Source organism: Caloenas nicobarica, chromosome 5, assembly GCF_036013445.1.
Source record: "Caloenas nicobarica isolate bCalNic1 chromosome 5, bCalNic1.hap1, whole genome shotgun sequence".
NCBI classification, from domain to species: Eukaryota; Metazoa; Chordata; class Aves; order Columbiformes; family Columbidae; genus Caloenas; species Caloenas nicobarica.
In genome coordinates, this window is record NC_088249.1 from 56,918,517 (window position 1) to 56,935,381 (window position 16,865).

At 37.7% G+C, this 16,865-nt stretch overlaps 1 protein-coding gene across 3 annotated transcripts in view; it reads right to left on the bottom strand.

Annotated features, from left to right (window-relative positions):
* DENND5A (DENN domain containing 5A) overlaps positions 1-16,865 on the bottom strand; it is a 66,599-nt gene that overhangs the window by 39,839 nt on the left and 9,895 nt on the right. For all 3 annotated transcript variants that reach the window (XM_065635342.1, XM_065635341.1, XM_065635340.1), the window contains exons 2-4: positions 7,191-7,262; positions 6,489-6,598; positions 5,139-5,799 (exon numbers count right to left, since the gene is read on the bottom strand). In XM_065635342.1, the coding sequence (XP_065491414.1) occupies positions 5,139-5,799; positions 6,489-6,598; positions 7,191-7,262 (843 nt within the window). The remainder of the gene's footprint in view (positions 1-5,138; positions 5,800-6,488; positions 6,599-7,190; positions 7,263-16,865) is intronic.

Consider the following 16,865-nt stretch of genomic DNA (forward strand, 5'->3'; position numbering starts at 1 on the left):
TAATAAAAACATTAAAAGGAGAAGAAGTGCTTCAGTAGTGGTCTTGCTCTTGTTTTTGAAACCAGAATATGCTTATTCTGGTGCAAATGACACAGAGTCACTACTGGGGAAAAAAATTACATACCACTAATGTGCTATTAGTTTGGAAAGTACTTAATTAATCACTGTGCAAGGAAAAGAAAATCCACTACTTTTTAACACGACCACTTAAGAACACAGAAAAAGGCTTACTTGTTCTTCTAACCAATTACTGTAGGTAAAATATCCTTTAAAGCAGGGGGTGTCAAACTCATTTTCACAGTCCTAAAATCCTAAAAGCTCGTTTATACAGTCCTAAAATTACATTCAGTCCTTTGAAGGCAACCATGAGGCTGATGTGGCCCCTGGTGAAAATGAGTTTGACACCCCTGCTTTATAGTGTGTATGAGAAGTTACTTGCGCTAGGATTCATTTATATCTAGTGTATTTAGACATTTTTGTTGATCTGTAAAAAGCAAGTAAGTCCAGGTAAAAGAAGAATTGAGGGATCTTGGGTCTGCAGAGAGAGGAGCAGGATGGGAAGAAGGTGTCAACTCCAAGAACCACGATTCTACCTCTCCATTCTCACATCCTACTAGAAGTCTATCAAGTGCCTACAGAAATTCTCTGACTTGGCCAAATTTAAAACCATTACATGATCACATTCCAGAATATTTTTCCTTCTAATCTTCCTACTTTATGGATTACAATTAAATAGTTTTATATTTGTCAAGTAGTTTCCATTCCACATGCAACTCCCACACTGCTGCTTTAAGGCAGAGAGGTGCCCCTACAGTGCTAGACCACAGATGACTTCCGTATCTTCAGAAACTATATGGATAAACCAGAAAGATGGGCTGCTTGCCAGGATTAGGCTTCTCTTTAACCTGAAGGGGAAAAAATTATGTACACAGTCCCTATAGACAGGTAGCATGCAATGCAGTTGAGCACCAGAATAAAGGCTTGCCTGGAGAGTTTGCCCGAGGCGTGCCTATTCATAGCTGAAAGCATGGTGTAAAAGAAACATTTTTCAACAATTTTTTCTCAGCATGGGCTTTCAGTATGTCAGACTCCTTAGAGAAAACACAGGTCACTTTAATTTGGCCTTTTACTTCAAAAAACCTGTAACTACAGTAAGAAAGAACTGCAGTTAGTAAAAGCAGTGGGTCCAAGTACTTCCTACTCACGTTCACTTTTGTGTCCAACAGGCTGATTAAAGATGCCTGCACCAAGCAGCAAGTTTCCTAAATCATTGGAAGCACAAGAAAATGTCCTACATGAGAGATTAGAGTTGAGCAACACAGGACTAATGCTGCAAAGAAATAAAACTAATACTTTAAATCTCCAGAGTGAACATAATTTTAAGCAAGCAAAACAAAAATGGGGAGGAGTGATTCAAAAGCAAAGCAGAAAAAAATCCTTTATTTGTACTTCGAAATGGCAGCAGATAGCAAATACCCAGAAAATAAAAACTGTTCAAGATCGTAGTCTGTGGCAGTGGTGCACCGCATTTCTCCTTTTATTGTTTTTAGCTCCAAGTAGATGTCACAGTTGTCCCAAACCAGTGCACACTTTTTAGAAGAGCTCTAGGTGCTCTACAGAGATAAGGAATAGGTCTGTTTCACAGATACACGAGCAATATAAATTGCAGGAATGCAAACCAGCTCCCTCAGAACAGTGTGGTGAAGGCAGTGCTGAAGGGCTCCAGCACCACCGTCTCTGCCAGTTCCTGGGCACTGGCTCAGCACTAGGAGCAGCTTCAGATTCTTCACTGTCTTGCAGGCACCTGCATTCCTCTAACCCTTTTCCAAATGAGAGACAACTCCCTCGAGGTCAATCAAATCGAGATATTCATACATTTGGCTTACACTGATCCAAAACATACAGGCTGTGCCAATATAGTGGGACAAAAGAAGAATTTCCAGATGCATGAAGTCAGAAATATGTCAAAGGAATCTTAAAGCAAAACACATTCACTGCCAAGTAAAGTTACTCCTATTCCAAGGACTGACTGCAACTTAATATGCTAAGCAATTTGTTTCAAAATGGATTGCATCTGGCAGCAGAGTTTTGTGGTTGTTTTGTTTTGGTTAGGGGGGATAGTAGGGTTTTTGTTTATTTGCTTGGTTTTTTAAAAAAAAAGTCAATCTCACAAGCAAACCCTCCGATTCCGACATGTACTATTCTAAATCTAAATCCACCCAATAAGTATCGCAATCTCATTTGACCTAGGAGAACAAGAAATTATCTTAACCACCTCAACTGTCACAGGTTCGAGCACTAGGAGATTTAATAAACAAAGGACATTAAAAAATATATATTTATATTCTCAAGGACAACCTAGGCCTCACATTATTGCATGTGCAAGAACATGAGCAAGCCCTTACAAAAGTTCAAGCAATTTCTGATTCCACGTAGAACTGAGTGCACCATCACCTGTATCTGCACTGAACATTCCCTGTTTTACAAACAGCAAAAAACAAATGTTAGTCAACTATACAGAAGAGCGAGTAGAACGTATCAGGAGCATATTCCAGTTACAGGGAAAAAAAAAAAGAGAGAAAAAGCACTCAAAAAACCCACAAAAATCTAAACAAACCAAAATAAAGTAAAAGAAACTGGTAGGTAAAGGTATAGACAACCAGAATCTCACTCAGCAGCTTTATTTTCTTACTGATATCATCCTTTTAAGTGAAGCAAGCAATTGCTTTACTAAAACAATTTTTGAATCATTGCCATACAGAAAAAAATAGAATATCATGGTTAGAGAAGACAAAAAACAGAAATTACAGGAAGAAATTGACTGTCTAGAACTTCAAAATACTTCACACTCCCACTTGAAGTAATACAAAAATAAAGTACATGTGTATCAAAAGCATTTCAGAAAAAGAGTCTTCAACTTGGCTATTGGCAATACCAGCAGGAGGTAGTAAATTCTGTTATCAACTCACTGGGAGCTTTGAAAGTATTCTGAGTAAGTGTCAGAGGTTAGATCCCTCAGAAAGTACTTAAGAGAATCTACATTTCAAGAAACCTATGGCGACTGAGAAGGCACTGTCACAGCTGGTTGGACAAAACTGAGGGCCAAAAGTCTGTAAACAAATAACTAAAATTATTTTTCTAGTGAAAGAAGACTTTTCAGGAAGAAACTATAGGCGAGAACTTGACAGAGAGACAAGACACATCCATCAGGTGCAACACAGGTCAACTCAGCCAAGGCTTGGGGTGAGGCGGGGGAACAGTGGACAGAAACCGTCACGAAGAGCCAGGCCCACAGGCCTTCAGCTGCGCGGATCCCTTTGAATTCCATATGTCTGGGCCTGCAAACACGGAACTCAAGTGTTCCAAAGCTATTTTAAGCTTCTTTAATTAGCTACTGATCACTTGAAAAGTATCCAAGAAAAAAAACTTGAACCTATGAAAATGACTGGGAAAGAGAATGCAGAATACAGAAGGCTTGTCCAGAAGAGAGCTGAGTTCCAGCCCAGGAGAAAAGAGCACTTATAATGTGATGGCCTGAAAAGAGATCAGGGAACACTGTTCCAACACGGCGATGCACACGTTGCTCTTCTTGTGGTGCTTCCAACCAGCCAGGCGCACGTGCTCCCACCACAGCAGGGTCTCAGGCACAGCCACAGCAAGCACAACTGCACTGCGTTCTCCTTCGGGTGGAAGAGCTGATGCTTGAAGCTTCCACTGATGGGACACGGAGATCCACACAGAAAAACTCACCCTAAATCTCAAACATATGAAGGTCTAATCCATTTCTGAAGAAACCATGAAAGTTTGTCTTCTAGACAAGATTTTTCTATGAACAACAAGCGAAGTAATTTATTTTTTAAATCCAAGAGATTATGAAGCACAATAAGGTGGTTTTTTTCTGTATTTGAATTATTGTACGGTTTCTCTCTGGTAGTTAATAGTGTTTATATAATATAATGCAAGAACTGTGACATATCACCCTGCTGCCATTTTACACTTTTAATCATCTTGACTATACACACAAAATCCACCTTTGGCTTTAGTCTATGCACAGATGTCAACACACAAACATCTGTATTTCATGCTAATAAAAGAATATTCCTAATAACTGCAGATTATGTTTTATAAATAGCTACCATTTTTATACTATGTATTTCAGTGACAGCTCAATGGAAGAAAATACCAAAACCAGATTTCAGTAACACCACGGACCATCCCTGGATTTGTCTTGGGATGTTCCAGGCTTCTTTACCATTGCTATAAAACAGTGTTCAAAATGCAGTCTGTCCACCTGAAACCACACCATTATGGATGGGTGGGTCTGGACTAACATTAGCCAGCTTGGGACAAAAAAAAAAAAAAGAAAAGTAGAAAAAATAGCTTTTGGCATAACTCCACATACTCTGTGTTAGAGTAATAGTATGCAGAGTAAGAAGCCCAGAATCCCCAAATTTCAACACAGAAAATGGATACCACTGACACATTACTTATCAATTGATAAACAGATGCTACTTTAGTTTAGTTGCTGTCTATCCTCTTCAAAGCAAGTTTTATGTATGTGACTTCAGCAATAACTGTTTCAAGGCCTTAACAGAGATTTAGGATTTAAATTCAGTCAAAACTTTTCCAGGCAATTTTATTTCAAAATATCAACTGAAATGTCACTTTGGGTACTCAAAGAGAAAGTTATATTTTCATTGTTAATTCTTCTTCAGAACCATATATAATTAACTATGTGTCTTCTCAAAACTCATGGATAGGTCAGCAGAGATAGGAGGGAATTCAGCTGGACAGCTGGAGAGGAACATGGGAGAAGGCATACTACTCTAGCTAACAGCACAACAACATTCCCAGACAACAATAAAGAGGACAGTCAGCCCATGAATACAGGAGATCATGTGAAATTGCAAAGTTATATGTTTAGGTGTCCAAAACCAGGAGCCAATGCAATGCTCTCTTTGCAACTCCTGTTCTTTTCTTTACATTAAAACCTGCACACAGATCAGCCTGACTGCATTAGCATGCTGTCGCCACTTTAATGCGGCTATTCTGTTGTTTGTGTTTTTTAAAAATTCAAGAAACAAAAAGACCTTGTGCCGGTACAACTACAAGACAAGAAAACAAAAACCAATACTCACGCTGTGAATAAAGCAGTATCTGAAATTCCAAGAGGGCACAGGTGAAGAGTTGAACCACATTTTCTACTCCAAGCAATTCAAAAACTTCTTTAACCGGAAAATCAAATAATGGTAGTTCACTGGTGCTTGGCCTCTGGCAGATAATTGGTCCATAAACACCTGAAAATTTTAACGACCTTCCTGCTGGAGGAAGAGGAACCTCGTAGAGAATATTGTAGATGTAGCTTTCTAAAGGTAGAGGTGGCGGCTGAGGTGAAGTCACTGCTTGGTGAAGTTGTTCCAGCACTTTCTTACAAGCTTTCATGAAAGACATTGGAGTAATCAGACAAATGCACTTCGAGACGTAGAGTGTGTCTCTGCTGATGTCATAGGAGTTAAAACGCTGTAGCTTTGAAACAGAAGTGCCATTGCAGTCTCCAGTGCTGCTGCAGCTACCTTTGTCATTTGTGGGAGGAGTATGAAGAATGTCATACTCAGCATTGTGCATGTGATACAACGTCTGCATTGCACTGCAGATCTGTTTGCTAGTAACCTCCTCAAAAAATGTGAGAGAAAATCCAAATGTCCGTGAGCCATCTTCACGAGTAATAATAAAAGAGTGGAACTGAGGTTCTCTGGAATCTGCTTGTGTCTTGAAAGCAAGCCCTTTAGGCATACACAGCTATAAAAAAGTGGGGAGGGGAAATAATATCAATTAAAACACACTTTTCTCTCCCCCTGCCCCCAGAAGCATTGGTGAAAATAGGATTAGAATCCAGAGACTGCCATTCAGTTTAAATTCTATTAAGTGTTACACCTCTGTACAATACAGTAATATGCATCTAAATCAGAAAAAACTAAAGGAACATATTAAAAAGGCTGCATGCAGGTTTTAATTGAAAACCATTTTGTTGCCAGCCTCAATGGGTATAAAACAATAGAATTCAAACTCAGAAAAAGGAAAGTATTTTGGTGACTAAGACCAGAAATCTGACAGAGAAAAGTACAATATTTTATCTAAATTGAGAAACCATACCTCACATTCTGTTAAACAGAAAAATCATGCACAAAACATTCATTAATTGCAAACTAATTTATTTCTCTATCCATTATTTAGAACATAAAAAAGTTGTAAAAGAACAAAAAACTCTCATAGGGACCTATCACTTATGTGTTTTAGCTTAATTTCCTTTAAAAAAAATCCCAATTAAATAAAAAGGCCTTTTGAGCCTGCACAATTTAGAGAAATTCATTATTATTTCCAGTCTACAACAGACGTCACACTTTCTTGCCAAAGAAAGCACAGATGAATGCCTTCAATTGTTAAGGTAGTTTTTGCCTTAAAAACAAAAGCCATCAAGTGATACTGACCATTCCCACTGCATCCTGGTCAAAAGGGTTCCATTCAACATTCTCAGGATAGCGAGCAAGAACTTTGGATTTAAATGTGCGTCTTAAGGGAGTCTGTTCAAAATTTTCCCCTGCAGGTGAAAGAAAAATACAGAAGTAAATGTTTCGTTCTCTTTTTAAGCTCAAACAAGGACAAAAAGCAGGACATCAGCAGGCAGATGCGAGGATAAGTGAATTAAGCACACACTCCTTTTAAGAGAAACAGAAAACGCAAGACAGTTAGTCAGCATATAATCAGACTGTAGATATTAGTAAGAATTAGCATTGTAATGTTTCTACGTCATTAAGTATCTGTGCTTTTCCTTAAGTGTGACTATCTTGAGATTGTGGTCATGAGAGCAATTCTCTAAGCTGCTCTTCAGGTATTTCAGATTCTTGTTAAAGCGTAGCTAAAGCTTCTGTTTCAGTGGAATTTTGTTACTGAAGAAAAGCACAAATAGACAAGATGCAAAGATGATGTAATTTTAAGACAGCCATACAAATGGCATCACTAATTTCTTCTTCAAGACTTAGAAAAAAAGGGTATCCACCATCTACAAGAAGTTAGCTGTGAAGAGAGAGTCTAGAAGGTTAAAAGATCAAGAACCACATGAATGCTCATGAAGACAGGCTATCAGATGAACAAAAAACCATGTGCTTTTTTATCCCCACTTTTTCCTTTACCTTCTGTTGCACTGGAAATGAAACGGCTGGCACCATCTCGGGTTTTAGAGGCCTGTATATACTGGCATAAAGCTATATAACAAATAAAAACAACACTGCATTATAAATTTCATACTGTCGACTGTAATTATGTCGCTAACACACACCAGTAAAACATATGCAAGTATTCTATACAGAATTAGCATGCAAAAGAGATAGTCTACTCTCCTAATATGCTTTTTACACATATACAACTTTATACAAATTCCTCATTTCAGGTACATATTTCTTGAAGGAGATGACCGGTACCTAACATAATATAGCTCATAGCTCCTGTGTACACAAATAGAATGCTGATGCAGTAACAGGAATTAGCTGCTTGTTAAATGAAAGTTTTACACATTAAACTATAAAATACCCCCAAAGAGCACATGATGAAGCTAACTCCAACGCCAAGACCATTTCAAGGGCTTTAGAACCACATGAGTTTAAGAGGTGTGATCCAGCTTTTCACAGATGCTATCCACACAGTACACTGGCTGATATAGTCTTGTTTATAGGCTCTCAAATTTCCTCTAGAGCAATGATTGTTCATGGTAATAGCACAGAACTTCCTGCAGTAAATCTTCTGAATATGTGTAGTTGCTTAAAAAAACAAAACCACCACAAACGGGCACAACTGCGTATCCTAAAATAAGCTTAGCTATATTACTAGAATGCAATTAGCTAAATGAGCATGCAGCTGTTGACAGCTGCACTAACAATCAGACACAATTGCATGAAATCATATGCTTTAAATAAATCAAACTATTTCAGCAACACCTGCAAAAGAGAAAACACACTTCAACTCCTCATTTGTTTTCTTACATGCAGCAATTACACAGCAATCCAAATCAGTTTCAGAATTGGTTGGGTTTGTTCTGTACTTTTACAGTAATATTTCAAGTTCAATTACTAAGCCAGCTTAAGATCTTTATTTTGTACACTTAATTTCCACAAAGTAGCCATACACAGAGAGTTATAACAATGTCTATAAAGAACCTAAGAAACACATTATACCAAACAAAACTTCATTTCCATGAAATGCTTAAGAAATCCCTTGACAGTTGAGAAGTTGTGTAACTCTGGATATTGTTTAAACTAAGTCTTAAATATTACCTCGAACAGGGAACTAATCCTGAATCAGGACCTAGGACAGGTCTCACAATCCCTAAAATATTCACATCTAGTTTGCTAATCCTCTGGTTTTTAGCACTGATTTTCATACAAAAGCACTCAGCTACATTATTTATTACTTTGTTCAATAATACAATTGTTCAGAGAGAAAAAAATCATATTTGGGAAAATCTGAAATACATAGAGAGAGAGGAATAGGAAAAAAAGAAAGAACTATAACCTTATTGGGAAAAAGCAGTGTCAATGACATAAAACATAAAAAAAGTACTTCTGCAAGAGCTAAAAACAACCTTAAAAGATTAAAATAAGCATTTGAAGAAACTTCCAATCTCCCAGAAAGAAAAATGGACATAATGCCACATCTCCAGCTACTGACACAAACGTACACTCAAGAGAGTCCTCTGTAAAAGAGGTTTTAAAAATAAGTCAGGAGATTTAACACACCTACTATTTTCTATATTTACATCTGTGCAGATGATGTAATGTCAACTTTTAGGTAATTGAGGAAAAACCTCAGACATTTACTAAGCTGGTTTGTTCCTGTTATTTTTTCTTCCACACACATATAAGGGAGAAAATACCTGAAAGCTAAATTTTCTCGCGAACTTGGAAACTGCACACCACCATCACTGGGTTCACCTATGTCCAAGGTCATGCATAGTTTGGAAATATGAAGAAATTAGTGATTCAAAGACATTTTCATTAAGATGATTAACACTGCAGAATACATTATGCTGCTCTTCCCTTCTGATTTAAAAAAAAAAAACAAAAAACAAAACCCCAACAACAAAAAACAACACACCACCAAAAAACAAACCACACACATCACATAACACACCAAATGGATGCTTATATATCTTAAGAAGCCTTGCCTCATCTCCTCCAAAGAGACAATTGTCCAACACACACTTAACTTTTAGACCTAAAGTCAGTCTATAATTTAATAAAAATACTTAAATTGATTTCTGGAAACCCAGTGAGTCCTGATCCAGACAGAAACAGAAGGCAACACTTACATGCCTTCCTGTAAATCAAACAACTCAGCTGTTGCACAGACATTGCTCTTGCCAAAGTGCCTCCATATTACACTTCTTTTCTAGAGCCACCCAGCTCCAATTCCATATTTCTCTTGTTGACTCGCACGAGTGTGATGCTCATTTTCTCTTTCACAGCAGCACAGTCTTCCATCTTTTGCTATCTCTTTTTTTAAGAACCTTCAGGCTTGTAATACAGCAAACCACTGGACCTTCAGATTGGGCAGTGCTACTTCCAAAGATACAAACAGGGCAGGGAATCTCAAGTGAGAGCTCACCAACAACATCTGGAAAGCTCAACCCAGGAACAGAAAGGTGATTTGTGCAACTCCCGGACACTGGCCACCCTCTTTTCTTGCCATTACGACTAAAGAGAACCTGAGAACCAGCAAGTAGGCAAAAATAACTCATGGTTTCAAGACCTGTCTCTGTGCAAATTAGACACCTGACTAATTTGGTACTAATTGAAGTGGTTTTAATAAAAACACTGAAGAGAACAGCAGGTTGAACAAATGCAGGAGACAAATCCATCAGCAAAAATGGATGAAGTTTTATTGCAGAACTAAGAAAATGAAGACGTAAGAGAAGATAAACTGATAAAAATATGATGTATCCCATCAGTTTCAGAGTGAGTACAAGTTCTCACAGTTAATGACTATCAAAGAACTGCTATCATCAGATTGTGCTCTTCATAAGGCTCCTCTCCTCTAGCAGAAGTGATGGCTAAAAAGTATTTTCCTTATTGATCTGAGCCACAATAAAGAAGTCTTTAAACAAGATTTCTCTGTAAATAATTTCTTTCTTTTGTGCAAGTTCCATGTAAAAGGGATTTTTTTTAATAGAACACAGTATTGCCTGCTGAAAACTAAGCAGGCCTTTCAAACATGTTTGATGATTCTAACATTATCACTCTTTGTCACAGCATAGGAAAAGCTCTATAAAAATGAAGATACAAACCACCCCACAGACTACCAGCTTTCAATTGATTTGGATTTAAAGCAGAAACAGTAACTAAATAGCTACAACTGTAAGATTATTTGTCAAGAACTGTCATACAACATATGAAATCCATAAACATACAAAATTCCAGGGGGGGGGAAAAAAAAAAACCAACACATAACACACAACAAACAAACAAACCACCCACAAACAACCAGGAATACTTCATCATGTTTCAGGCCAACATGATTCTCAATATCAAACCTTCAAAATAATAAGAATCCCATTGTAGTTTGTAATGTAAATAATATTATAAAAGCATAACGAAACACCATTTCACTAGGCACTGTACAAATCCAAACACCAGTTTACAATGAGAACTGGTGCTTCAACCAGCAGAGGAATGGCAGTGAAGCAGAGAATCTCAGAATTTCTTTGTCATTGGAAAAAACAGTATCTGTGATACCCCACCCAAAAGACAATCAATGAAATGATTTGGATTAAAAATAGATAATGAAGAAGGGGTTAACAAAGATTCATGTTTCACTAATCCGGTTTAACCCATGTCCACAGTTTAATTAGGAATCCTCCAAAACAGAACGAAAGCGAAGAGTAAACCACAGACATAGAGGTTCTAAACTGGTGCACAGAAGGAAACATGGGACTATGGCAGAGTTTCAATAACCTACAGGGGTAACTGAGTACCTCCTGAAGCCATCAAGACCCGCGGCCCAACCCAGCTCCTCCCATGTGAGGCAGAGCCAAGCTCACACCAGTCTCAGACTGGAGTGGGGTACGCTCGGTACTGACCACATTAAATCTCACAGGAGATGCAGGTGATTCTCCAATCCCTCCCTCCCACAGCTCCTCAGTAAACTGAGCCAGATGGACTGTATTGCACATATAAAGTAAACAACAAACCTGCTCAACATGACCAGAGTTAAAACGCATTACGTTTAGTTGGAACATGTAATTAAAACCAGCCCCTTTTCACAGCTGTGTTGAAGCTCACACCATTCCTCTGCCAGCCATCTAATACAATTTGCAGTATATGGAATCATAAGGCCTGACAGACTTCCAGTTCTAACACTATTTATACCACCTTAAATTATGCTGGCCTACATGTCTGTAATTTGGACTTCCTAATTACAAGCACGTTAGAACAGCTAATGCATATACTCCAAGTATCCTACATTTGAACTAACAACTACACCTCGTTTTATTGAGTGATACCTTACCGAGTCACCTAGTACTGAACATAAGCCATATCACAATGTAGATTTGTAGTGCACGCTGGCAACCTCTCTGGCTCTCATTTTTATGCTCCTCCCTGCTCTCACCTGTATTACTTTTCTTGCTGCCCAACCTGTGAGCTGAAGACAGCTGTGTCTGTGTCTTGGTCTGATGAGAATTAGGATTTACAAACTCAGAGATACTACATGGAATTTCCAATCTGTGCAGGGCAGCATTCCTTTGGAACTATCTGCATGGAACTATCCATACCAAGGGGTACCACTTTTCTATAAGATTATACAGAGAGAAAAAAAAAAAAAACAGAAACTAGAATGAACTAAAGCATTCCTCAATTCAGTAACCTGCAAAACACTATCTACCAGGCTTTCCTTGGCTTTGAAGGGGAATTTAAAAAATTAATTCTGAAGGTCTAATTTTAGCTCTTTCCTGATTTACCCAGAGAAAAATCTGATTCACTGACTTCTGTATTCCTCTTCAGGAAAAAAAAAAAAAAAAAGTATTTTCGACACAATAATAAGAAAAATGGCTAGGTTGGACAATGTGCAGTTTTGATTACTTATGATCTCCTCCCTAATATATAAACAATTACAAGTTTCAACTGAAAAGTGGATTTACTGTGAAAAAGGTGAAAATTTGAAATCTCAACAAAAGAGGAAGACGAGACCTTTTTAAAGGGCTGGAAAATCAGACTTAATATCCTACCTCCACAGACACACACCTTCACTCCATTCTCTTCCCTTTTTTGACTATAGCATTTGCAAAGTTCTGTTTACAACCTGAACCACAAGGTAGTGCAATTTATCATTGCTATCACTATTATTAGCTGCATGTAACCATGCTAAGTAGTAACATATTTCCTGTCAAACCTTCATATGTATTCATGAAATAAGCTAGACCTGAACTGAAACCTCTTGACACATACACTGTAAATTCAAGCTATGCCTGCCAAGCATACATGTCCTCTCAGGTAGCTCATAGCAACAGAAGCAACACATATCCAGATGGACTGATTGCTAATTTCTAATGCAAATTCCCAATAAAACTTTTACATGATGGTAACAATTCAATTTTCCCTGCTGAGTAGTTAGTTTCTTTGTAAGTACGCTTCTAACCCTAGATTTTTTTTCTCTTCGATACATCAATCATTCTTCTTTGTAACCCACACTCTGCCATGAAAAGTTTCTATTCATGTAATAAAGTTATATCTAGTACACAACAGTAGTGTGTGGCTTAAGTTGTCCTTAATTAGAAAGGGATAATTCGATTTAAAAAAATGCTAGGGATACTTCGCAGACAAAACTTTTTAAAACCGAATCACAGCCTTTAGGATATACTGTCAATTCACTCTTTGGTTTTAGTTTGTACAAAGTGACTAGAGTGCTGCAATTCTAAAAATCATGCAAGACTAAGAACTGCACAGGAACTTCTCCCTGCATACCAGACAGAAAAAAAGTTTTTAAGTAGCTGTTTCAGCAAGCCAGAAGAGGCTATCCTAGTTACCAGAAAAAGTGCCCGGTGAAAAAACTAAATGGTTGCACAACACTGATTTTGAAGAATCATTAATACTGCCATTTTTGTTTGTTCATTGAGTGCACTGATCTGCTCAAAATAATTACAGAACAAAGACATCCAGAAAGCTCTACTGATTCTGATTAAGTTGTTTCTTGCTTTCACTGCGCCAAGTGGCTTCTTTCTTTAAATTCTTGTAATACAGCCTGTTATTCATTTGGTCTTTGTGTACATTTATTGTATACACTACATCTTCAAATAAAAAAATATTAGATAACATGCAAGCAAAACATTATATTTTTACACATAAGGACACTATTACGGGAACCTTTTAACATACAGAGGCTGTATATGCAATTCCTGCTGCCACTAAAATGAATGTCTTAATGAAGTAAATATAAAACAGCTTCAACATAAGACATATTGCTATAATTAAACAAATGAATGAGAACAATGAGAGTCTGTACCAGCAACAGAAACTATGAGCCATACACTCATGGCAGCTTTCCTGTACTATGCAGCACGCTGGAGAAACTGAACTTAGGATTCAGAAGACACTATAGAACCCTATAGCCATACCCTTTACCTCCACACTTTCTACATCACAGTTCAAAGAATCTTGCAATGGATGGGAGTCCTGGGAGCTTGAGCCCGAGCTGACCATGAGAGCCAAAGAGCAGAGGTTTTCCCAAGTGTGGGTTCCAAGTCAGAAGCCAGTCAACAAGGGGATATGAACAGTGCATGAATTATAAACACTGTCCAGAGAACAGCCTAATTCTATCCTGCTTTCAATTAAATATATAATAAAGCACAAAGCCATACTTAGGTGAAAATGGACACTGTAGGGCCTTGTGAAAACAATCTCTCTCGTTCTTGGATTCTGGGTAAAAACAGAGTAACTGCAATAACGTGCCTGTCAAAGGGCCTAACACGTAGGAAAACAAGTCTGAATTGTTTCCAAAGATAAAAGAATTACAGCAGTCCACAACTCATTTAGAATTAAGTTAATCTAAAACCATCAGCTAATGTTATAAATAGCAGCAGGATTCCCAGTTCAGCTAGCAATCCTCCTCAGTACACACAATAAAGCTATAGGTACTAAGGTAAATATTTATGTTTACCAAACATAAAATTACTCCAGTTCTAAAATTCATGGCCCAAGTCAAAATGAAAATAGTTGGCTGGCAAAGCAGATAGTGTGCATACTTCTGGAATCCACATGTAGAAAGAATGAAAGTATGAAGCAAATGAGAGCAATTTGGGTAGAGGGGGTACTGTGGGGAAGAGGTGGTATGCACACTGAGATTTGAGGACTTGATGAGTCAAACTGGCAGACGACCAACAGTTTACTTGGTTATATAGTAAAAGCAAATATAGGTGCTTAAGATGCACGGAAAGACAGTCAAGACAAGAATTCAATATCTTAAAATCAAAGGCAAAAGAGTTCTGTTAAAAATAAGACTTGCCATATTTCCACTTGCCAATGGAAACAGTCAAATATCCTGTTTCCAAGTCTTAAGAGCCAAACTGGGATAATCGAACAAGTAATTAAATTATATGGCCTGTACCATACTCGATGTGAAGTGAGATGGCAACCTTTTGATTCATTCTAGCCCTTAAAAAATAGACAAGAAACAAAAAGCAATATCCCCAGACCTAGCCTTCTGGAGAGCAATATCATTCTGATTTTTCAGAACCCAATTTTTGAATATTACGGAAAAGTCCTTTGAATATATACCTCGAAAGCTATTAATATACTAACAATTAGCCAAACTTTATTTTAAAAACAAAACAGTAAATTTCTCCAATTCCTGCTTTAACAAATATTACACCATATATCACTGGAAAAAAAAAATTACAATTAGAAAAGAAATATGTGAAGTTGGGCAGATTAAGGAAAGAAATTCACTAAACAAGAATTCTTGGAATAAAAACCATGATTCAAGAAAAGCTGCAGCTGCCAAATCTGTAAGCAAGCAGCCACGCCATCAATGGACAAATGCCTTCAGATTATGACTTGTTTCCTTCCTTCCGGTTCCTCCTCCTTAAGAAGAACTGCACGTATTTCTCATTAGAGGGGACTCTCTTCCCCAGCAAACCTCTGCCTCGGATATACACAAAAAAGAATTCTTCCCTTTTATCCTGAAACACGTAAACCCTCCGTCTTGCACTACTAACCCTTCTTCCCCCTGTTGGCAAGACCACCTAGCACAGTGCAAGCTGAAGTGGTGATTAGATCAGATAATTTGTTACTGGAATGATGAATTTAACAGGGTTTTTTTTAAGTGGATAAGGTTATCCATATGAGAAAATCTTCAGGATAACTTTTATTTTACTGCAGCATTGCCATTCAACCAACTGGAATCAGGGATTTCATTCACTGTCTCCAGCAGCTGCCATTCCATTGGATTTGCAGCACATCTACAACTTACGATTTTCACATCTGGGACTTTCTCTAAAAACTTCTCTATGCAAGTTTCTGTTCCACTTTCCCCGACAAAAGAGCTCAAAGGCAAAGGAAGTCAAACGTCTGCCTTTCTAAAACAAAGGTGCAAATATGTGTTATGGACACACTGCCCTCCACTCAGGTGTCTATCTTAGTGCAGGTGAACAGTGCGTTGGGTGAGGTGCCATCCTTCATCTTTAACAGTTGAAGGACTTTCTTTAGAGGAAGAAAATAACCGGAGTGATGAAAGGCACTGATTTTTATTTGGCTTATTTGTCATCTAGGGAATCCAAACTTGCTTATAACAATCCCTTATCCCAGTCCCATGAGAACACCTTCCTTTCAGCATACAACATACATTTGAATGTTCCACAGACAATACAATTCTTCCTACTGCAGCCACTAAAAAGGTGAAAACGACAAAGAGGCAAGTTAACCCTAATCTGTCAACTGTAAAAGATCCTGTTGTCTTCCTGTTTTCTTTTGTTTTCCAGAATTCAAGAATTGTAATATGAAGAACCTCATTGTGAACCAAAATAAAAAAAACAAGAGTTTATTTCACTACCTGGATATTTAGTGTAAACTAATAATCTCTTGATCATCCATTGCTTCAATAACATAAATTCTTCCAAGCCCTTTACGGCAAATTAAAATTTAGGCATTACTAGATTTCCACTCATCATTTAAGTTTCAGCATTCGTCTAGCTGATTACAGAATATACTGCCACACACACTCTGGAATAGTTTCAAATTGCCGCAACAATGAATTTAGAGCACCATAGAAAAACAGCTGAGGACATCTGCATTCTGCGATTGTAAGGTTAGGAAACCAAAAGCTTTTGTTTTCATTTTTCTGGTACCATTTCAAGGGAGGCGGGAAGAGGCGGGGCAGGGAATTGGCAGAAGAAACCATCAAGAATCTAAGACAGCTTTTTAAAAAACAAACAAGAAAACCTCCCAAAAAGTCCTCAGCTTGCATCTTTAAAATCATCCTAAACTCTTTTTTTTTTTACCACTTTTCATGTAACACAGGAAGGCAGATGGACACAATGTATTTCAACCAAGACTGCCTACCAGAAATTTTCAAGGAAATGTTCCTAAAAACAGAATTGTTTTACTAAACTATTTTCTGTTTCATCACAGGAAAAAAAAAAAGCCCCAAACAAACAAACAAACAAACAGAAACACACCACCAAAAACCCCAACAACAACAGCAAACAAAAACCCCACAAATATTTAGGTCTGTTTCCAAGTAAACACCAGAAGCAGCACTCAAAATTACAATGGCAGTAATTTTGGGGTGGGGGGGCAACATTTCCATTACACAATAGATCTGAA